We start from the raw sequence: 23,419 nt of genomic DNA, 5'->3' as shown, positions 1-23,419 counted from the left end.
TCGAGATCATGAAAACAGAGCAGGGAATCTTCCCTTTAACTGTCCTGCCCATTCTAGCTAGACTCAGGAGTTCCCCACAGAACAAATAAGTTATCTTCCCATGCAGTGTCCCTAAATGGTACTGACACCACCCTCTCAGCAGCAGTTATATCCCTACAATGTTTTTCTCTGCTCTCTTTGCTTTCTTTTGTTGTGTTGAATAAAGCATATTTCTAATATAAAGATTCTGTGTTAGATTGTAGTGTTGATCATGTACTGGTTCTGAAACTTACTCATCCCATTCAGTGATCCTCATCTTTGGAGAACCACCTCTCAGCCCCACTGACAACTTACCCTGCTTCATACCCAACTCTATCAGTCAACATCATGTGATACTCAGTTATTCTGTGGGTGGATTACTACCAACTACTATTCAGCCCTCTTCCACTCAGGGTTTTTTCTCAAAATGGAGTCTTTGAGAGAGTCTCTTCAGCAAGTAGTGTTGGGAAAGCCGGACAGCTGCATGTAAATCAATGAGGTTAGAACACGCCCTCTCACCATACATAAAAACAAACTAAAAATGGCTTAAAGACTTAAACATAAGACATGACACCATAAAACTCCTATAGGAGAACATAGGCAAAACATTCTCTGACATAAATCATACCAATGTTTTCTTAGGTCAGTCTCCCAAGGCAATAGGAATAAAAACAAAAATAAACAAATGGGACCAAATCAAACTTACAAGCTTCTGCACAGCAAAGGAAAACATAAACAAAATGCAAATACAACCTACAGAATGGGAGAAAACACTTGCAAACGATGCGACCGACAAGGGCTTAATTTCCAAAATATGCAAACAACTCAACAACAAAGAAGCACACAACCCAATCAAAAAATGGACAGAAGACCTAAAGAGACATTTCTCCAAAGGAGAAATACAAATGGCCAATAGGCACATAAAAAGATGCTCAACATGGCTAATTACTAGAGAAATGCAAATCAAAACTGCAGTGAGGTACCACCTCACTCTGGTCAGAAGGGCCATCATTAAAAAGTCTACAAATAACAAATGCTGGAGAGGGTGTGGAGAAAAGGGAACTCTCCTACATTGTTGGTTAGAATGTGAGTTGGTGCAGCCACTGTGGAAAACAGTATGTACACTCCTCAGAAAACTAAAAATAGAATTATCATATGATCCAGCAATCCCACTCTTGGGAATATAGCCAAACAAAACTATAATTCAAAAAGATATAGGGTGACAGTGGCCTCATAGAACGAGTTTGGGAGTGTTCCTCCCTCTGAAATTTTTTGGAAGAGTTTGAGAAGGATAGTTGTTAACTCTTCTCTAAATGTTTGATAGAATTTGCCTATAAAGCCATCTGGTCCTGGACTTTTGTTTGTTGGAAGATTTTTAATTACAGTTTCAATTTCATTACTTGTGATTGGTCTGTTTATATTTTCTAATTCTTCTTGGTTCAGTCTTGGAAAGTTGTACCTTTCCAAGAATTTGTCCGTTTCTTCCAGGTTGTCCGCTTTATTGGCATATAGTTGCTTGTAGTAGTCTCTTATGATCCTTTGTATTTCTGTGGTGTCAGTTGTAATTTCTCCTTCCAGGATACAAAATTAATGCACAGAAATGTCTTGCATTCCTATACACTAACAATGAAAGGTCAGAAAGAGAAATTAAGGAAACAGTCCCACTTACTATTGCAACAAAAAGAATAAAATACCTAGGAATAAACCTACCTAAGGAGGCAAAAGTCCTGTATGCAGAAAACTATAAAACACTGGTAAAAGAAATCTAAGATGACACAACAGATGGAGAGATATACCGTGCTCCTGGAGTGGAAGAATCAATATTGTGAAAATGACTATGCTACCCAAAGCAATCTACAGTTTCATGAAATCCCTATCAAATTACCAATGGCATTTTTCACAGAATTAGAACAAAAAATTTTACAATTTGTATGGAAACACAAAAGACCCCAAATAGCCAAAGCAATCTTGATAAAGAAAAATGGAACTGGAGGAATCAGGCTCCCCAGCTTCAAACTATACTACAAAGCTACAGTAATCAAGACAGTACTGGCACAAAAACAGAAGTATAGATCAATGGTACAGGATAGAAAACCCAGAGATAAATCTATGCACCTATGGTCACCTAATCTATGATAAAGGAGGCAAGAATATACAATGGAGAAAAGACAGCCTCTTCAATAAATGGTGCTGGGAAAACTGGACAACTACATGTAAAAGAATGAAATTAGAACAATTCCTAACACCATACACAAAAATGAACTCAAAATGGATTAAAGATCTAAATGTAAGACTGGACACTATAAGACTCTTAGAGGAAAATATAGGAAAAACACTCTTTGACATAAATCACAGCAAGATCTTTTATGACTCACCTCCTAGTGTAATGGAAATAAAAACAAAAATAAACAAATGGGACCTAATGAAACTTAAAAGCTTTTGCACAGCAAAGGAAACCATAAACAAGACGAAAAGACAACACTTAAAAGGGGAGAAAATGTTTACAAATGAAGAAACTGACAAAGGATTAATCTCCAAAATATACAAACAGTTCATGCAACTCAATACCAAAAAAACAAACAACCCAATCAAAACATGGGTGGAAGACCTAAATAGACATTTCTCCAAAGAAGACATACAGATGGCCAACAAACACATGAAAAGATGCTCAAGATCACTAATTATTAGAAAAGTGCAAATCAAACTACAATGAGGTGTCACCTCACACCAGTCAGAATGGCCATCAACAAATAATCTACAAACAATAAATGCTGGAGAGGGTGTGGAGAAAAGGGAACCCTCCTGCACTGTTGGTGGGAATGTAAATTGATACAACCACCATGGAGAACAGTATGCAGGTTCCTTAAAAAACTAAAATAGAACTACCATATGACCCAGCAATCCCACTACTGAGCATATACCCAGAGAAAACCGTAATTCAAAAAGACACATGCACCCCAGTGTTCACTGCAGCACTATTTACAATAGCCAGGACATGGAAGCAACCTAAATGTCCATCAACAGAGGAATGGATAAAGAAGCTGTGGTACATATATATAATGGAATATTACTCAGCCATAGAAAGAAACGATATTAGGTCATTTGTAGAGATGTGGATGGACCTAGAGCCTGTCATACAGAGTGAGATAAGTCAGAAATAGAAAAACAAATATTGTATATTAATGCATATATGTAGAATCTAGAAAAATTGTATAGATGATCTTATTTGCAAAGCAGAAATAGAGACACAAATATAGAACAAGCATATGGATACCAAGGGGAAAAGGGGGGAGTGGGATGAATTGGGAGATTGGGATTGACATATATACACTATTGATACTATGTATAAAATAGATAACTAATGAGAACCTACTATATAGCACAGACAACTCTACTCAATGCTCTATAGTGACCTATATGGGAAGGAAATCAAAAAAAGAGGGGACATATGTATGAGTATAGCTGATTCACTTTGCTGTACAGTAGACAGTAACACAACAGTGTAAAACAACTATACTCCAATAAAAATTAATTTAAAAAAAAAAGAAAGATGGTCCCGGTTAACAGATGACACTCAGATTAGCATGGAGGCGGTTATGGCTGGGAACATTCTCCTTTTGTGATAGGATATCCAAAAACCATTTTCAGTGTAAAATTCTATACAAGTTTTGACAAGCAAAACAGACGTTAGAGGTTTATTCACATCTTCCCAGATATCAGTGTCAGGGTTATGATTTTGACTTTTAGACAGAAACAGATTTTTAGGCCAAGTTTACACAAGCTTTTTGTAGAATTTGGCTCATCAGGCTTTCCAACCAGATCCTACCTGTATGCAGAAGAATAAAAAGCAAGGAAAAATTCCATAAGAACCACAATCACCAATTCAATTATAATAATTGTTGCTTATTTGGAGCCACAGCAGAGACCCTCTGCCCTGGATCATAGATCAAGTTGCAATCTAGCCTTATGCCATGGTGGTCCACAGGTGTGCAAGGGTCTTGCAGCTGAGCAGGTCACTAGGCAGAAGTTTTGGATCTGGGGAAGACTTCTGAGAATTAGTGACCTCCCTACCCTACTATTACGCAGCTGTAGGGTTTGAGTCAAGGGAATGATGGAAGCAGAGGTTAGCAACTACCAAGCTGTACAAAATCCCAAAAGCTGGTGGGGAAACATCCCAATGAGCCGGGCACAGACTCTGGTTCCCCCTCCCCATGTGAAAAGCTCCATGACAGCAGGTTACTTACAGGCTTCTCTCATCACCCTGGGATGAAGGCCAGATATGTCCCCAGTCCTGTGGAGGCCAGCTACATGCCAGCAGCTTGACCTTCAGGGCAGGCATTACTATGCCAGTCAGCTATGAATAGGGCCACCAGAAAAAATAGAGGCTGCCTAGTGGAACTTGAATTTCACATAAACAACAAAAACATTTTAACATAAGCATGCCCCAAATATTGTATGGAACCCAGCTATATTAAAAAATTATTTGTTGTTATATCTGAATTTAAAATTGAACTGCACATCTTATATTTTTATTTGCTGAATATGACAACCCTACCTATGAACTACAGATATACTGAATGACAGACATTGAACTACAGACAAGGGCACTGGTGGTTGGGCTGCTGCTCCGTATTTCTATTGTAAAGCGGCAGACAATGGGCAAGGACCAAACCCCCGCATAAGTCAGCTCAAACAGCCTTGAGATCCCCTGGAGTTTCTCAGAGTTATGTGTCATCACTGGTGATTCCTAGTATCCCTGACTTCCATGTTTCTATCATTTCTCAGGCTTGATCCTGGGAAAAGGAGACAGCAGTACACCTGGCTGGCCATTTTAGACAGAACCTAAGCCATGGATTCTAAAGGACATTGTGCTTATTTATTACGTATGTGATTTATTAAACGATGTTAACACGGAGAAAAGGGTGAAAGCAAATACATGCGTCAAAATATTAATAGTGATTGATTCTGAGGAGTGGGAATTTGGGTCAATGTTCTTTTCCCTTTTGTACTTTTTTGCTGCATAAAAGTATATCCTCCTTTTCCCCCATTGGAATACTACTTTTATTACATTGAATTCATACATTCTCTGTCCTGATCCAGTCATCTCTTTGTGCGATCACACCATTGTCATTACTAAAGCTTTCTATTCCATGATGTTTTCTGATACAGTGATTTCTACTCATTGCTTGTTTGTTCTCAATGTTTTCTTCTTATTCTTGTGCATTTTGTTTTGTGGTTGCTGTTGCTATTAGGTTCCCCTAGGGATCTTACAGTTTTTTGTTGTGAATTAGAACCTCTTCTGTCATATTTTCTAATCACTGGAAGGTAGTGCACGAGAGTTACTGATTCCTGTACCAACCACCTTGCTAAACTTTATCCCAGTTCTAATGATGAAGTGACAAGAAAGAGGCAGAGCCAGGATGCAAGGACTGACCTGCCTCCTTTCGTAATCTTCGCTCTTCCCCAGTGCTAGGGCGGTGCGATCTCACCCTTGGACTCTGGCTCCATCAGTTCCCCCTCTGGCCATGGGGAGAGGTGCAGGTGTGGACCAGGAGGGGCCAACCTGGTCTCCCCCATCACTCCAGCCCTTCCTGGCTGTGCTTGCCCTCCGGTGGAGATGCCATTGTGCTAGGGTGCTAAGAGTAAACACAGGAGTGGGCTCCTCTCCTCAGTGGGACATCTGCTGCCTCATGACATCAGCTGGTGTCACATACCCCACACCGAGGGCAAACACCAAGGAGTGTTGCCCTTGAGCCTGAGAATGCCAGCCCACACTGGGAGGATGAGGAATGACTGCTTTTGCCCAAGCTGGTACAGCATCCCCCTCTCTCCTCCCCCAGCTCTGGACTCCATCCAAGCTTTATATTGTCTTTCCTCCTCCTGAGAACCTTACCAGTCTCTGCAGCCTTATTTTCCCCATCTGACCTCTCGTCTATTCCTTGGTGATGTAGGAGTGATGAGTGGAGTATGACTGTCTTTAGCTTGTATTACCCTCATCTAAAAACATGTTTTCCAAACCTCATTATTTGCTCATATATGCTCTATGTCACTCAGCCACCCAGCAAAGTCACTCAGCAATACAGTGTCAGGTTACCTGTGGCAGAGCCAGCGTCTAGACACTGCAGATAATTGAAAGGCAGGTAGGTGCATTATTAAGCTCATGTTGAATTCAACTGAATGATGTGCCTACCCTTGAAGAAAAATCCCTCTCACTTGACAGAGCCAGAACTACACCCATAATCATACACACACACACACACACACACACACACACACACACACACACACACACACACACACACACACACACACACACACACACACACACACACACACACCATGTAAATTAAGAGGCAAGAGTGGTTCATGCATGCAAAGCATAAAGGTACGTGAACAGTGGCGGGTCCAACATCAGAGAGGCTGAGTGACTGTCAATTCCTTCAAGTGAAGGGCAGCTTTTTAAATGTAGGGAAACCACATTTTAGAACTAAATCCATAAAATACCATGATACCTAAACAACCTTATCAGGGTACAGCGTATAGGTACTAATCTCACAGAGACATTAAATGCTCCAGAAAAACAAAACAAAACAAGCAAACAAAAAGAACTCCATTTATTGCAGAATCACACCCTCTCAATCATTCCAGAAAGAATCAGAAATCTCATGACTTCCTGGAGAGAGGATTTCCTTGTTTACCATTAGACAGTAGAAGCGCTTTGTTACTGAGTTGAATTCCTCTTGCTGAGTTTAAGTGTATTCTATTCCCTGGTGGCTACAACAAAGCCAAAGAAACAGATTGGCCTCCTTGCATCATGCCTTTCCCCTCCCCTCACACCTCCTATTTCCCAATACCTTCATCATTTTCACCTCCGGGCTCACTCCAGGCTGGCCAGCTCTTGCTTAATAAACCAGTGCTCGGGGCAAGTGGAAAGCACATTGAAGCATTCCTTTAAAAGGAATTAGTGTCTCTCATTGGCCTGATGGGAACATATCCAGAATGTCCACCGGAGGAGAATCACCAGAGGGCACTGAGGCGTCTGGCTGTGCGATCATACACCATTTTAGCCCTTTTCCCGGAAGTAAGGTGAGAGCAGTGCCCTGGCCGCTCAGTGTAACCTGCAGCACAGACATGGCGCTGGTCGTTTCGTGAAAACGATTTCATCCCATCAGATCCCAGAAATACACGTGGTTTTGCAGAGGGCTTTTCCTAGAAGCCCTCCAGGGAAGCTGCGTATCAGTCAATCACACTGTGAGTGCACGCAAGAAGAGCTGACCAGTTGGAAGGGTCCTCTGCTGAGTCCTTCTTCAAAGAGAAAAATTCTTTTGCGGTAACAACTCACAGATCTTAATTTTTCATCCCTCTGTCTCTAGGCGTTTGAATATTTACCCTCTTAAAGCAGAGCATGGAGAGCTACGTGCTCTCCAGTTACCTGGGGCCAATCGCTCCCAGCTTAATGGCTCTTGGTTTCCCAACACCATCGTCATTGTCACCATCCTCATCAACAGCATATGCTCACAGGGTGCCCGCAGGTCAGCTGGGTGTCAGGCAGTCCAGAATGAGACAGGGACTCTGAGGCCAAGGCGGAATGCTCCGCAGGCCTGGCCCTGCAGGGGATGGTGGAGAACACAGCCCCCCACCCATAAACTCCTGTCCGTAGAAATACCCAGGTAAATAATGTGTCACCAAAAGGTTTTAGACAGTAATGCAACGTTACAGACAAGGTACGTGTGCATTCAGCAGATCAATGCAATCCCATCTCAAGGATCTGTGAATGGAATCACTCTGATTTATCAGTGAGAAATGTTAAACCAACCCAGCTCCCCCAGACTCTCCTGCCACGCTCAGGAGGTTGCGTCCTCTTGTGTGCACCCAAAATGTGGTCCTCGGAGCCAGCAGGGAGAGCAAGGCTCGTCTGCAGCCTTCAACGTCTATCCTGCATTCAGTCATGCCACTCACTGTCTGAATTTCACCTTTTTAAATTCTGTTGTATGCCACTTTATATGACTTTTATTGTTTCATATAAGTACGTCAATTTTATCTTCCTCACAGCCCAGCAAGCCCCTTGGGGTGGGAATCGTGCAGAACCTTTTATCCAGCAGGGATCAGGGTGACATGGGCACAAGTCCTGTGCTAGGGGACAGGGGACAAGAGTCCTAACTCCAGATTTACTCTCAACTTCCTGTGGGACTCTAGGCCTCACTCTCCTCGTCCATAAAATAGGGACCTCTGTAGCATGTACTTCATGAACTTTTCTGGAGCTGAGGTGAAAGCAGGGGCCTGGGGTCTACACCCCAGTGTCATGGCCGGACTTCCTAGACACGTGGCAGCTGTGTCAGAGCTCCCCATGCACACCCTATGCCTACTCCTATCCATACGATGGCACTATCCTCATGGTCTGTTCCCTGGATGGGTTGGTAATGGGACCCCCTTCACTCTGGTATCCCAGTGCTGAGTACACTGTAAGTTCCACAGATATTTGTTGAATGAAAACATGAACAACTGCATCTTGTCTGAAGGCTCAGGTCAAAATAACTGGGGCTGAGAGGATGAGACTAGAAAGCAGGAAGGAAGAAAGCGTTTCCATGACATCCAAGCCCACGAGACACTGGGCAGTGCCCAGCCCAGCACAGGGGTGAGGCTGACGCATCCGGCTGTTTCTTCCCAGCTGGTGACACACACACCCACCCTCAACTGCTACCCCCAAGCCCAGTAACGAGCCAATGGGATGGTGTAAAGAGCCTCCCTGGGTGCTCGGGTATCGTCCAGCCCACCCAGCCTGTGCCCACAGACCATGACGACGTTGCACGTTTACCTCGCCGGGATTCCTAGGTAGTGTGTTCCTCTGTTCACAGATGGCCCAGGAAGAGCCCAGGGGCATCCCATTGCTCCCCCACTTTCCTCTCCCAGCAGCATCCCCGTTTGGCAGCTCCTCCTCAGCACCAACCAGAGAGACTTGGTGAGGCGCCCCCTCCTGGGGACACGGGAGGACATTAAGATGGTCAGAGGCAGATGGCCAAGACACACCTGAATCCTTCCAGATGCTTTCGGGGGGGGGGGGCACTGTGACAGCCCTTGAGACGCTGGCATCATACCACCCCCTCCCTCCAGGAAGAGCCCCAGCTGTGCTTCCCAGGCAAAGGGGGCTTTTCTCACTGGCTCTATGACATGAGGGACGTCTGGGGCAAAAGGCATCAGAAGGGATCGGGAGTTCTGGCTTGTCTACCAGATGATTGTGTGGACTTCGGTGGTTCCCATCCTCGGTTTCGTCCTCTCTGAGCCTCCCTCAGCTCTAAAGATTGACTCTGCTCCTTTGCTTCACCTCTCTATCCTGACGCACCCAGTCAACACTACACTCATGTGTAGATTATCGTCTCGTGAATGTCCTTAGGACGTGGGTGTCCATGTGTCCATCCACACTTTGTACACGCACGTCGGCTGGGTGTGTCTGAAGCTCTTGATCACGGAGGGAAGGGGCTGCTCCATCTCGCTTCTCTTAAGCACAAGCTTGAATGGAAAGAGCACCCCAATTTGCTGCTAAAATTGAGGAAAGGGCCTTGAGGGCCACCTGCCCACCTGCACCAGGCTCTGTACCTGCCCATTGAATCTGGACCTGAGTGAAAGCCCTGGTTATGTGGGCAATGGAGTAAAGCAGATCAGGTAAGTTCTGGCCGTGTGCAAGTACACAGCCCAAGTCCTGAATCTCGGTGGTTTCTTGTGGTCAATTGGCACGTTTAGTCCCTTTGGAGAGGAATTGTTGCCACTGAATGCAGGAGCAAAGGGGCCATGTGGTGGAAGGTCTGACCCCTGTACAGGCAGGCTGGGTGGTACCTGTTAGAGATGCCAAGTGTTGAGGAAGTCGGCTGCCCTGGCAGGAACAGTCAGGGTTGAAAAGTGTTTCTGGTGGGATGTCTCAGGTACCACTGCAACAGAATTATCATCACTGTACTCAGTCCCCAGAAGCTGTGAGACTCAGGTTGTGACTGAACCTCCAGATGGCCCCACCCCCTTTCTCTTTCAATGTGAGCTCCGGGAGGGAAGGGGTTGTCTGCCTTGTTCACTGCTATATCTCCTGTACCTCCATCAGTGAACACCTGGCGTATAGCAAGTGCTAATAAATAGTTTTTAACTACAAGCAGAACTCCTTGAGACAGTAGGAGAGGGCTGTCTGGGATGCATCTAGCATATTGAGGGATTGGGGGTGGGTGGCTGAGGCCTGGGGACTTGGACACTGTACCCAGGGACCCTGGCTCTGAGCATCAGCCAGCATGCTCTAGAGGATGACCCAATCCCCTCTGCCCCCTCCAGCCTGCCCTACTCTGGCCCTGGCCTGGTTGGAAGCCAAAGCTCCTTGGTGTGCCCCCAACCCCCATGGCCTTGGGAGGTGCGCCTCCATGTTTTCCTCCCCTCTTCCCATGACTTCAAGCCCTGGTTGCCACCTCGGGTCAGTCTCCTTGAAGTCCACCACAACCAAAAGCCTCAGTATCCCTCTAAGGATGGGAGAGACCAACCCGAGCAGAAGGTGCAGGAACGGGGAAGTGGAGGAGTTTGAAACTTCCAGCCTTGGGCACCAGAGCCCATACTATAGCTTTTGCATCCACGACTCCTCAAACCTCAAGAAAACTCCTCCCAGACAGACCCAACAGTACAGTGTTGGAGAAACTCAGGAGATCTGGAGAACAGAAAGGAATATGTTCCTAAAGCTCTTCTTTAAATTAGACAACCTATGTCCAGTGAGCTGCAGTCACAATTCTCTGTAGGGTGCTACGAGGCAGGGCAGGGGAAAGGGGACACACCCCAACCCTCCAGACCACCAGGAAACCAAGGCAGGAGGAACAATACGCCGATGTGCAAGCCACACACAGGCCTGCTCAGGGAACAGGTGTGAAGGGGCTGGTCTTGGGCACAGTTTATCTGAGAAGCCTTCTTGCAGGGAGAGTTCAAAGCAGAATTATAAAGGAGGTTAAAAATCGAAAAAGAAACCTCGTTGGCAGGAAGGAAAGCAGAGATGTCATAGTCTCTAAGTTCTGAGGTTTTAAAGTGGGACGCCAGGGTGTCCTAGGCATTCAGGTAGACATTGTCCACCAGGGTAAAGGTCACAGTGAAGGTCAAAGGTCACAGGAGGGGGGAGTGAAGGAGAAAGAGAGGTAAGACATATCTGTTTCCATCTACTTCACCAAAGTCAACGAGTAAGACAATCTACCTTTGGAAACAACGGTCCAGGTGGGAAAATTAGAGAGAGGAGGGAGGGAAGGAAGGAAGTGGGAAACCCCAGACAAGAGGTGATGGCCAAGGGAAACAAGATTGGAAACAAGATGATATGGCAATGCCTGGAATAGGCTCCCAGGAGAGGGTTTGGGAAAGAAAGGCATGACCCAGGAGGGAAAGCAGCCTGGAGCATCCTCCACACAGGAAGCTTAATGGGCAAGAGCTGCGGTGACCCCCATTCCGGTGGACGGGCCAACAAAGGCCCTCCCAGCCTTGACCCTTCACAAGCTTCTGTTCCCTGGAAAGCTCTGAAGAGTTTCCTCAGCATGGCTCAGGAAACAAGTGTCCCTTCTTCTGGGAGAAAGATCATCATGCCATGATTACAGAGAGCAAAGACGATTATTCTTTCCACTGCAGACGCATTCACCACGCCAGCTGGGATCTGGACGCGTTGGCAACCAGGCAAGAGAACTCCTGTGCTCCTCCTGGTCTGTATCAACAAAAGCTATGATTCACGGGTTCCCTGTGGAAAATGAGACTCTCAAGCAATTTCTCGATGGAGGAGAGGCCCGTTCCCTGGCCTCAGCCCCAGGGAGGAAATAGCCCAGAAAACAGAGAACTGCCGCTCCAGGGGCCAAGCTGCTGCTTGAGGCTGGCGAGCGTCTGCCAACCCATCACGTGCACCTCTGAAAGGACCCCTATGTGGAGAGACCACGGAATGGGGCTCTGCTTCGCTCTAGCTCAGCAATGTTGGTCTCCTTCCTTTACCAAGTGGGGACTCAGTTTCCTCATCAACAAAACAGAGACGGAATACATTTCAGCTTCTCCCATCCTCCAAAACCACTGCAAGAAGCAAGAAGTCAGCAAGACGAAAGAAGATCTAAGGATTTCTCTGTCTGACTCCACCCCCACCCCCGCCCCCGGGATGTGAGATGAAGACAAAAGGGAACGAGAAGCCTTGGAGACTCCTTATCAATTTAGATGGATAGGGGCTGGAGGACACAGTCAACAAGACCTACAGGGATCACTATAAACTTCCCTCTTAGAACGGCTTTTGCTTAAAACTGAATCATTTCGCTCTATATCTGAAATATTGTAAATCAACTATACTTTGATTTTTAAAGAATCAAAAAAAAAAAGAAAAGAGAACTGCTTTTACTGCATCTCACAGGTTTTGGATCATCATGTTTTCATTTTCATTTGTCTTTAGGTATATTTTAAATATAAATTTATTTTTAATTTTTGGCTGCATTGGGTCTTCGGTGCTGCATGTGAGCTTTCTCTAGTTGCAGCGAGCGGGAGCTACTCTTCCTTGCGGTGTGCAGGCTTCTCATTGCAGTGGCTTCTGTTGGTGTGGAGCATGGGCTCTAGGTGTGCCAGCTTCAGTAGTTGTGGCACACAGGCTCAGGAGTTGTGGCTCCTGGGCTCTAGAGCTCAGGCTCAGTAGTTGTGGTGCACGGGCTTAGTTGCTCCGTGGCATGTGGAATCTTCCTGGACCAGGGCTCAAACCCATGTCCCCTGCATTGGCAGGCAGATTCTTAACCACCGCGCCACCAGGGAAGTCCCATGTTTCTAAGGAATTTTTGATTTCCTCTTTAATTTTTTCCATGATCCATTGATTGCTTAGTAGCATATTGTTTAACCTCCATGTGTTTATGTTCATTGCAGCATTATTTACAATTGCCAAAATATGGAAGCAACCTGAGTGTCCATCAACAGATGAATGGATAAAGAAGATGTGGTACATATATGCACTGGAATACTACTCAGCCATAAAAAAGACGGAAATTTTGCCATTTGCAGCAACACGGATAGACTTGGAGGGCATTATGCTAAGTGAAGGAAGTCAGAGAGAGAAAGACAAACACTGCATGACATCATTTATACGTGGAATCTACAAGATACAACAGACTAGTGACTATAACTAAAGAAGAAGCAGACTCACAGTTATAGAGAACAAAAACTGGTTACCAGTGAGGAGGGTCAATATAGGGGTAGGGGAGTGGGAGGTCCAAACTATTATTGAGTGTAAGACAGGCCACAAGGATGTATTTTACAGCATGAAGAATATAGCCAATATTTTGTAATAACTGTAAATGGAAGGTAACCTTTTAAAATTGTATAAAATATTTAAAAAAATTTTTTTAAGACTAACAGGGAAAAAAACAAAAAGCAAGTCCTCTACTCAGTGTAGCCACTGGGGCTTTTTGATGAAGGATTAAAGGGTCAGGATCCTTGGCCATCTATAGGAAAAGCGGCCAGTCAGGGAGACTTCTGGAATAAGGCGACCTGAAACAGAGCCAAGAGGTGGTGTTTTACCGCGTACCACCTTTTCATAAGTTACTCAGTGTGCTTTCATTTTGTCTTCCCAACAGGACCACAAGCCTGTTATTAAAGAAAAAGAACGTGCATTGTGCTTCTCTCGAATCCCCACAGGACTTGCTCAGGACAGACGCCTTGATAGCACTTCCTTCACACATGCGTGATTATATCAGGAAAGAAGACACAACAAACATTGGCTCAGCATTTACATGTCCTCAGTGTTGCAAAAGCTGTTTTGCCATGAATAATCATCACAAACCCCACTTTACAGACACCCACACCGAGGCCCAGAGAAGTTTCATGACTGGCCCCATGTCTCACCACTAGGAAGCGGCAGGGCCGGGATTCAAACCCATCTTCCCACTCTCTCAACTGCTCTCCACGCAGGCAGAAGACCTGGCCTTGAGGGTCACGTTATACAGGAATGGACAGGACATACATGCGTGCACGGACGCACACACTGACGCCCCAGAATGTCGTGTGTGACCCATGCAATAGAGTTGGCAGCTTCAGAGTAAAATAAAGAGGCAATCAAAATGGCTGGATTCCTGATAAAGATGAGTGAGGAGCAGGATTTTCAAGATCTAGAGGGACTGCTTGAGCTGGGGACGGGGTCGGGAGGGGGGATAATTGCCCAGAAAGTGCTCAGGAATAAGATGCACACCTAAGGGATAGGAAGGAACAGGAAACAGTGAACCGCAGTCACTAGGGTTGACACAAGATGTTTGGACAAGAGGGAGTTGGTCCCAGGCCTAAGAGAGCGGTTTAGAAATGAGGCAGTGTTTTCTGAGTCCATTATAAGATGCATGATTAGGACGTGACTGAAAGCTATTTACGTGCTTCTCATTCATCTGCTGATCAAGTTGCGACTAGAAAGGAGTTTCCACATGCGGGAGGGATGTCAGGGAACCAACCAGTGGCTTTTACACTGTTTCCAGAGGGGAGCTGAGTGTGGGCTCAAGGTTGGTGGATGCCAAGGAGATGCCATCAGAGGCCTGCCTGAGCACACCCTGCCCCTCCCAGAGGCCCATAAAAGCCCAGGGGGCAGGGCGCCCCAGCTGCCCTGTCTCCTCCATCCCCCTCCACACGTACCCACATCAGGAGCTCTCCTCGCCAGCCTCTCCCAGCCACCATGTCCAGGCAGTCCACTCTCACCTTCCAGACAGGCAGCCGCAGGGGCTTCAGCATGGCCTCAGCCACCACCCTAGCCACCAGCCGCTCTCGCTTCAGCTCCGTCTCTGTGGCCCACTCCCCGGTGTGGGCAGTGGAGGGACGGGAAGGATCAGCGGTGCTGGGACCAGCTGTGGAAGCCTCAGCCTCTACAACCTGGCGGGGACCAAGCAGGTCTCCATCAGTGGGTGCAGCAGCTTCCGAAGTGGCTTTGATGGCAGGGCGAGCAGAGAGATTGAGGTCAGTGGTGGGTTCGGCTATGGGGGCAGAACTGGAGGGGGCTATGGGGGCCACGGCTTCTCCGTCTGTCCCCCTGGAGGCATCCAAGAGGTCACCATCAACCAGTCTCCTGACTCCCCTCAACATGCAAATTGACCCCACCATCCAGCCATTACGGAAAGAAGAGCGGGAGCAGATCCAGACCCTCAATGACAAGTTTGCCTCTTTCATTGACAAGGTGAGCCGGGGGCTGCATCTCGTCCATGCGGTTGGGTTGGCAGGAAGTTTTGGAGAGGCCCCGGCCAGAGCGCAGCAGTCACCCAACGACCTCCCTGTGGGAAAGCGCATCCTCTCGGCAAGCATCTCCCGAGGCAGAGGTATTTGCAGGTGGGGCCCCGCAGGACCTGTGGGAATTTCCCCTCATCCTCCTTGGGAGCCATGCCAGCTGGTTCAGTCAACACAGAGGGAAGGGTGAAGCTGTTAAATTCCCTGGGCAAACTAACTTAACCCAGAGCAGGTGTTGTAGAGACACTTACCCCAGGAATGGAGGCCTCCAAGGCCCACTTCACTAGTTCTGTGGAGCCCCAGAGAACATCGGGGTGGCTTGATGGGCTTTTCCATTTTGACGTGGAGTTGTCAGTTATATCACTGGCAGATGGGCATACTTTTCCTCTCTCCCGTATTAATTGGGGTGTCTGGCTCTGCCTCCCCAGTTTCTCCAGACTTCACTCTCTTCTTCCCCCATCAAGATGCGGTTCCTGGAGCAGCAGAACGAGGTCCTGGAAACCAAGTGGGCCCTGCTGCAGGAGCAGGGCACCAAGACCGTGAGGCAGAGCCTGGAGCCCATCTTCAACACCTACATCAACCTCCAGTGGCAGTTGGACAGCGTCACCACCAAGAGGGGCAGGCTGGGTGCTGAGCTGAGAACCATGCAGGATGTCGTGGAAGATCTCAAAGTCAGGTGAGAGTGGGAGACCCTTAGGTCACATGCAGTCATCCCAGAACCCCTCTTTATGAGGACCAGAGGGGTGCGAAGGAGCAGATGCCCGTGTCAGGGAGGTTTGGACTTGCAGTCATTATCTCATGAGAAGAAGACAGCAAAGTATGGGGTAACCAAGGGACCCTCATCTCATGCATCACTATTAACAAGAAGCCTACTCTGTCTGTCTCCATGACTGCAAAGGGACATCTGTGTCATCTCACAAAAGATTCCGACTCTGGAAAGCAATATATTATTTTATAATCGGCTTATTATTTAACTCTGCTGGACATGGGCTCTGTTATTGAGACACCTGCATTTCCAAGATGCACACTAGAGTATAAACCAGTCCATCTGATCCTCCTCAGGGGAGGCAATTTTGACTTGCCATCACCCAGGCTACAGTAGGTGAGGTATCTAACAGAAAGGATGGTCCTCACCAATCCCTTAGCTGGCTCACCCTTGGTTTCTGAGTTAGAGCAACACCTACTCACTAAAAGCACACTACTTAAATGACTGCCCTGAGGTTCAGTGAAAATATATCAAAATCGACCGGAACAGTGTCCTGAACAAAGTTTACCCCACAGTTCCAGCAGGCACTTGAGGCAGCAAAATTTTTTTTTCTTTTTTGTAAAGCAAGCATCTGCCTTTTTATTTTTTTATTTTTTTTATTTTTGGCTGTGTTGGGTCTTCGTTTCTGTGTGAGGGCTTTCTCTAGTTGTGGCGAGCGGGGGCCACTCTTCATCGCGGTGAGCGGGCCTCTCACTGTCGCAGCCTTTCTTGTTGTGGAGCACAGGCTCCAGACACGCAGGCTCAGTAGTTGTGGCTCACAGGCCTAGTTGCTCCGCAGCATGTGGGATCTTCCCAGACCAGGGCTCGAACCCGTAACCCCTGCATTGGCAGGCAGATTCTCAAACACTGTGCCACCAGGGAAGCCCAGCAAAATTTTTTAAAGATTGGAATTGTGCATCTCTAAGAGGATGGAGTTGCATAAATATGTATTTCTATTCCTATCAGTTGCACGCTCACCTTCTAGTCTTACAAAAGAAAAAAGGGAAAAAGAAACTCTGGCAGAAGAAATCATTCCCCTTTTACAGGGGGAGAAATAGAGGTTAAGTGAATTACCCAAAGTCACACACAGGTCAGTGGAAGAGCTGGGAAGAACTTAAGGTTTCTTAGTTCCTGCTGCACCAGTACAGTCCTCCTCTGTCTGGGAAGAGTTCAATCAAACAGTTACTCATAAATGCTGGAGAGGGTGTGGAGAAAAGGGAACACCCTTGCACTGTTGGTGGGAATGCAAATTGATACAGCCACTATGGAGAACAGTATGGAGGTTCCTTAAAAAACTAAAAATATAATTACCATATGACCCAGCAACCCCACTACTGGGCATAAAACCTGAGAAAACCATAATTCAAAAGGAGTCATGTACCACAACGTTCATTGCAGTACTATTTACAGTAGCCAGGAGATGGAAACAACCTAAGTGTCCATCGACAGATGAATGGATAAAGAAGATGTGGCACATATATATAATGGAATATTACTCAGCCATAAAAAGAAATGAAATTGAGTTATTTGTAGTGAGGTGGATAGACCTAGAGTCTGTCATACAGAGGGAAGTAAGTCAGAAAGAGGGAAAAAATACCGTATGCTAACACAGGTATATGGAATCTAAGAAAAAAAAAAGGCTATGAAGAACCTAGGGGTAAGACGGGAATAAAGACACAGACCTACTAGAGAATGGACTTGAGGATATGGGGAGGGGGAAGGGTAAGCTGTGACAAAGTGAGAGAGAGGCATGGACATATATACACTACCAAACGTAAAATAGATAGCTAGTGGGAAGCAGCCGCATAGAACAGGGAGATCAGCTCGGTGCTTTGTGACCACCTAGAGGGGTGGGATAGGGAGGGTGGGAGGGAGGGAGACGCAAGAGGGAAGAGATATGGGAACATATGTATATGTATAACTGATTCACTTTGTTATAAAGCAGAAACTAACACACCATTGTAAAGCAATTATACTCCAATAAAGATGTTACAAAATAAAACAAAAAATAACCCTTACTCACAAGCACGCCCTCTCTCCTCTGTGCTTACGGGGACGAGGACGAAGTTAACAAGCACACTGCTGCTGAGAATGAGTTTGTGGCTCTGAAGAAAGTGGTTAGGAATGTCTCTCAAAGGAGAAAATTCAAAACCGAATCCTGGAGTGTGGGGTGATGGACCCTTAGGCCGCCCAAGAAAAGTGACTTCAACCTTGAGAATATCTGCATAGCTCAAACCTGCCAAAATCCTCCCTCTGTATTTATGGCCCCAATGACCCTGCTTGGGTTTCGGTTAGCCCAGGAGATTCGAGCCTGCAGTTCCCAGCAATCACCCACCCCCAACCCCAAACCCCAGATACAGAGTTTGCTAAAATCCAAACTGTAAGGGCCATGGAGGAAGAGTCTGCCCAGCTTCTTTTGGACTTGCTGCCTGGTGCCAGGGTCTCAGAGGAGCATTCTGTGCTGTCTTTCCAGGACTTGGATGCCCCCTACATAGACAAGGTGGACCTGGAGGCCAAGGTCAACTCTCTGACCAAAGGGACCAATTTCCTCTGGGTGCTCTTTGAGGCAGTAAGAGCCTGCAAATGTGTTTGTCCCTCCTATGTCTGGACCCTGAAAAGAAAAGGATGTGGCAGGATTTTATCCATATAGTGCCTCTACCCGGGATGGAGGGCTTAGGAGGTCATGGATATTGGGAAGAACTGCTTGAAATCCTGCCACATTCAACCCCACCCCACCTCTGAGGCTTCTGCCCCCAACCCCATGGCCTAGCAAGGAGGGAGTGCTGATTCCTAAAATCCCATGTCGTTGGGTAACATTCCCAGGGAATTAAGACCCACGTCTCCCTTCCCCATCCCAGAAAGTTCATAAGGCAAGCTGCCCCTCAGCCCTTCGGTCAGGGTGTTTCTTGGCCCCTGAAGATGCCTCTTTCTGGGCACTGCCACTCTGATGGCAGAGACCTGGGTCTGTGGAAGGGGAGAGAGGGGTAGAGAGTGATGAATTCACACTGTGCAGGGGGAGGGGAGCAGGGTCCGAAAAATCACCCAGTCCCGAAGAAACCTTTAATGTTGGCATATGAATCACATAAGTCGTATTCAACCTGATATAATTTGGATTCAGAGAACACTTACTCATCCTTCATACTCAGGGAAAATACACAGAAGGAAGCCCTGAGAAGGGATGCTGGGGACACACTCCCATCACACTGATCTATGACCCAGAAACTCCTCAGAGGTTGACATGGGACCGCCCCCTCCATCAAATGCCTGGCATAAGAAGAGCTGGGAAATCCCTGCCGGGGTTGCCAAAGGATTCCTGACTTAGATGGGAGGTCAACTGCATGATTTCGAGACCCCTTCTTTTTTTGCTGTAGTGATGCTGAGTTAACTGGCTCTGCAGGAACTGTCCCAGATGCAGACCCGGGTCAGCGACACATCGGTGGTCCTGTCCATGGACAACAGCTGCAGCCTGGACCTGGATGGCATCATCGCCGAGGTCAAAGCCCAGTACGAGGACATCACCAACTGAAGCCGGGCTGATGCTGTGTCCTGGTACCAGACCAAGGTGAGCGTGGGCACCTCCGTGATAGGCTCCAGGGCTAGTGTTCTCTGAAGCCCCAAATCATTGTTTAACTACTAGCCACAAGCCTCAGGAATCATGTGAGCATTCCTGTTTCTTTCAACTTGGCAGGAGCCAAGTTGAAAACTATGAAAACTAAGCTTGAAATGCATGCGGAAACCCTAATACACACACACTGATATGTGGTCAAGAAATGCTGGGTGCTCAAAAGGACAGCCACAGTCCACACACCACTTACAACTGGTTGGGGGTTGGATGAGACTCAAACAACCAAGAAACAGTCATAAAACTCTTTCTAAAGGGCTTGTTTATTTACGGAGCTCCTACTATATGACAAGCAGGGTTACAAAGTTGTAAATGAATGAACTACAAAAGGAATCCAAGGTCTGGGAGGCCATGAAGTGAATGAACAGTCACAGAAAGCAAAAAGCACTAATAAAACACTTCCAAGAAGGGTGGGTTTTCAGTCTGTGTTGGAAGCAATGAGAGGAAAAGATTGCCAAGGAGCAGGGAGGGGTTCAAGGCTGAGCAAGCGGTCCCGTGGGGCTGCAAGGCAGAAATGAACACTGCTGAACAAAAGAGTTTGTACTGGGAAGAGGGAGGTTGGAATAACCACAGAGAGCTACTATCCAAAGACGCAGATGGCCAGAAGGTTTGGCTTTGGAGGGGTGTAGTAGCGTGGATGGTCCAACCCATGAGATCAGTTCTCTGCCAAATGCAGGTGCTTTTCTGGGGCAGCTGCTCACCTACAAACTGGCTCCCATCCCTTGCCCTGATCTGGGCATGGACTTAGTCCCTACCACTGTAACGTGGTAGAAAGGAAGCAGGGTGTCATGTGCCAGGGGTGCAAGGGCGAGGCAGCCCCTTGGTGGTAAGTGGAGGTGGGATGCACTTAACTCCAGGTGGGATGGTTGAAATGTATAGCGAACGATTCCCTTTGCTGGCAAGGCTGTTGTTCCCTTTAACTGTGTGTGTCTAGAAACGAAGAAGGTGAACTATTCAGCACTTTCAAAACTGGACAGATCTTCACTCAGGCAGGGGCTCTTCTTCTGTTGGGCAAGGGCGTGGGTTTTCTTCAGGCTGCTGGAGGACGTAGGGTGCATTTATTTCTCCTAAATGAGTGTGTCCTGGATACGCACTATTAGACAGAGAGCCACCTGAGATGGAGGATTCTGTTACAAAGTCTTCAGAACGGGGTACTCTACAGTCTGGACACCGTCCAACACCGTTCCCCTGCATCTCCTCCCTGTTTCCCCAACACCTGTGTCAGGAGGGCCACCAAAATTCATGGTCACAGTTGGTCTGGACGTATGCCCCGTGACCAAGAACCACCCCCCCAAGGACAATGCCAAGTCACCTGTTACTCCTAGAGCTCTGCGTGCGCTTTCCTATCCCAGGGTGTTCGCACACAGGCTGTTTCCCGGTCTGGAATATTCTCCCCCAAGCCGGTCACTTAAGTCAATCCTTCCCAGCCTTCAGTGCCTGGCTCAAGTATCCCCATCTCTTGAAGGACTTCCCTGCCCATCCCCCCAGCCACTCCCATATCCAGGTCAGATTCCTTTATCACACCCCCATAGCCACTGTTCAATTCCTAAGGGACTCATCTCAGTTTGGAACCATAAACTCGATAATATGCTGGTTTGACTGTTGCCAGAAAACTGTAGGCAGGGCTCTGATTATGCTCTTCATGATATTCCCAGAGCCCAGGACACACCTGGCGAGTAGATGTGCTCAAGAAACAAGCGAGGGAATGTGCGAACGATCAGTGAATGGATGGGCCCGCTCAGGGCACCGAGGGCCAGGCTGGGTGCACAGGCAGTGCCCTTGCCAGTGTTTGATGGAGTGACTGACTCTACGCGGGTGGCATCAGTACGAGGAGCTGCAGGTCACGGCAGGCCGGCCCGGCGATGATCTCCGCAACACCAAACGAGAGATCTCTGAGACGGACCGGATGATCCAGAGGCTGAGAGCCGAGATCGACAACGTCAAGATGCAGGTACATTCTGGCAGGGCCCAGAGCTCCCCACACACTCATTTCTTCCGGGTCATTCTGCCACTCTTACAGGACTCCTACCCAAGAAGCACCAGATCTCCAGAGGTTAGCAGTAAGGCTCACGGCTTCCTCCTTTCCTTACAGTGTACCAGCCTGCACACAGCCATCGCCGACGCGGAACAGCACGGAGAACTGGCCCTCAAGGATGCACGGGCCAAGCTGGTGGACCTGGAGGAGGCCCTGCAGAAGGCCAAGCGGGACATGGCACAGCTGCTGCGTGAGTACAGGAGCTCATGAACATCAAGCTGGCCTTGGACATGGAGGTCGCCACTTACAGGAAGCTGCTGGAGGGCGAGGAGTGCAAGTGAGGGCAGATGCACCAACTCCATCCCAGCTGCCTGGGCATTCCTAGGGGCTCAGGTGCTGCAGGCCCCTCCTTGCCTGGAAAAGGGAGCAAAACGCAGGTGGAATTGGACTATGACAAAGAATACAGGTGCAATTTCTTTCCAGGGAAATCATGAGCAGATTCCCACATTTGAGGTGTAACTACTTTTAGCACCCCATAGAAATTTAGGAGCTGATTGGATCTCCGTAATCAACTTCTATCAAAGGAGAAAGTTGGTTACACGGTGGGTCTGGATATGTGGTATGAACTGAGAATAAATTGTCCTAGGATTTGGGCTGACAGGTCTACCACTAACTAGCTATGTAAGCTTAGGAAACTCAGTATCCCCTCCCCTGCCCAGCCCCAGCCTTCAATTTCTTTAGTGATGGAATAAAGAGGCCAGGTCACATGATCCCCAAAGCCCCATGGGAGCTTTGTGCTCGCCAGTTACCAGCTGTGTGACCAAGGGCCAATTACTTCATCTCTCCAGTCCTCACCTGTAAAATGGGGATAACCACAGTTTCTATCTTATATGTTATTAAGGGGGCTAAAGTGAGGGACTATATATGAAGCTCTTAGAACAATGCATGGGACACAGCAAATGGTCAATAAATGTTAGCTATCTTTCAGTTTAATGGCCAAAGATATGCGCTTTGGAGTCAAATGAATCTGACCTCAAATCCAGCTTTGTGATCATGGGCAAGTTAATTAACCTCTCTGATCTTCAATTTCGCCATCTGTAAAACTGAGATAATAAAACCTACTTAATGGGGTGTTGAGAGAATTAAGTGGCATAATGTAGGTAGTAGGTAGGTAGCCTTTTTTAATGTTCTGTCTGTGTTTATAATGAATGCCACTTCTGTCCTCAAGATGCTAAAGCAAAACTACTCTACTTGCTACAACAATGATAGACTTATTATTGTTATCGTTACACTTATGACTCAGACTCCTCTCCACACCTGTAATAACCTCAGTGCCTGACAATAGTCCATTACTGAAAGAGAGCTCTTCTTGTTCTATGACAGCCCTACCTTTCCAGCTGACAGTAGCATATGATTAGCTTTAATTTTCTTAAGGTGTCTACCTCATTTACACCAAAAAATGTGTTTCTGAGATTACAGGTTTGACTCCTATGAACCCCAAACTCTGCATTATTTCATTCATTAGATTATTATTTTTAATACTACTAGTATTTAAATAATTTCAACCTCCATTACTTCTGCAATAAAAAATAATTCAGGTTTTTCTAAATACATTTAAAACAATTGCAAAAACGTCGCTTCCAATGGCTGTAAGCTGCTGAACACCACAGTAACCTTCCTTCTCCCCCCTCCCCCCCAATCAGGCCGAGCGGAGAGGGTGTTTCTCCAGTTAACATCTGTGAGTATGACATCCTCTTGTATCGTTTGGAGTGTATGTGGCTGGGGTCTGGGGAGCTTGTGGGCATGCTGGAGGGTGGCAGGGATACATGGGTCATTGGAGGGGATCTCACCTATA

General features: G+C 47.0%; 1 protein-coding gene across 1 annotated transcript; it reads left to right on the top strand.

The window, feature by feature from the left end:
* The first annotated feature begins 14,586 nt into the window (after window positions 1-14,586).
* Window positions 14,587-23,409, top strand: LOC117202997 (keratin, type II cytoskeletal 75-like). Its single transcript, XM_033436227.2, is given in 10 exon segments — window positions 14,587-14,800; window positions 14,803-15,062; window positions 15,064-15,175; window positions 15,687-15,900; window positions 18,023-18,081; window positions 18,441-18,536; window positions 19,365-19,529; window positions 21,415-21,540; window positions 21,682-21,820; window positions 21,823-23,409. Coding segments are annotated over 10 exon segments (1,374 nt in total). The 5' UTR covers window positions 14,587-14,680; the 3' UTR covers window positions 21,906-23,409.
* Window positions 23,410-23,419: the final 10 nt, after the last annotated feature.

The sequence above is a fragment of the Orcinus orca genome, chromosome 11 (genome assembly GCF_937001465.1).
Source record: "Orcinus orca chromosome 11, mOrcOrc1.1, whole genome shotgun sequence".
Lineage (NCBI taxonomy): Eukaryota > Metazoa > Chordata > Mammalia > Artiodactyla > Delphinidae > Orcinus > Orcinus orca.
This window is presented reverse-complemented; position numbering and strand designations above follow the sequence as displayed.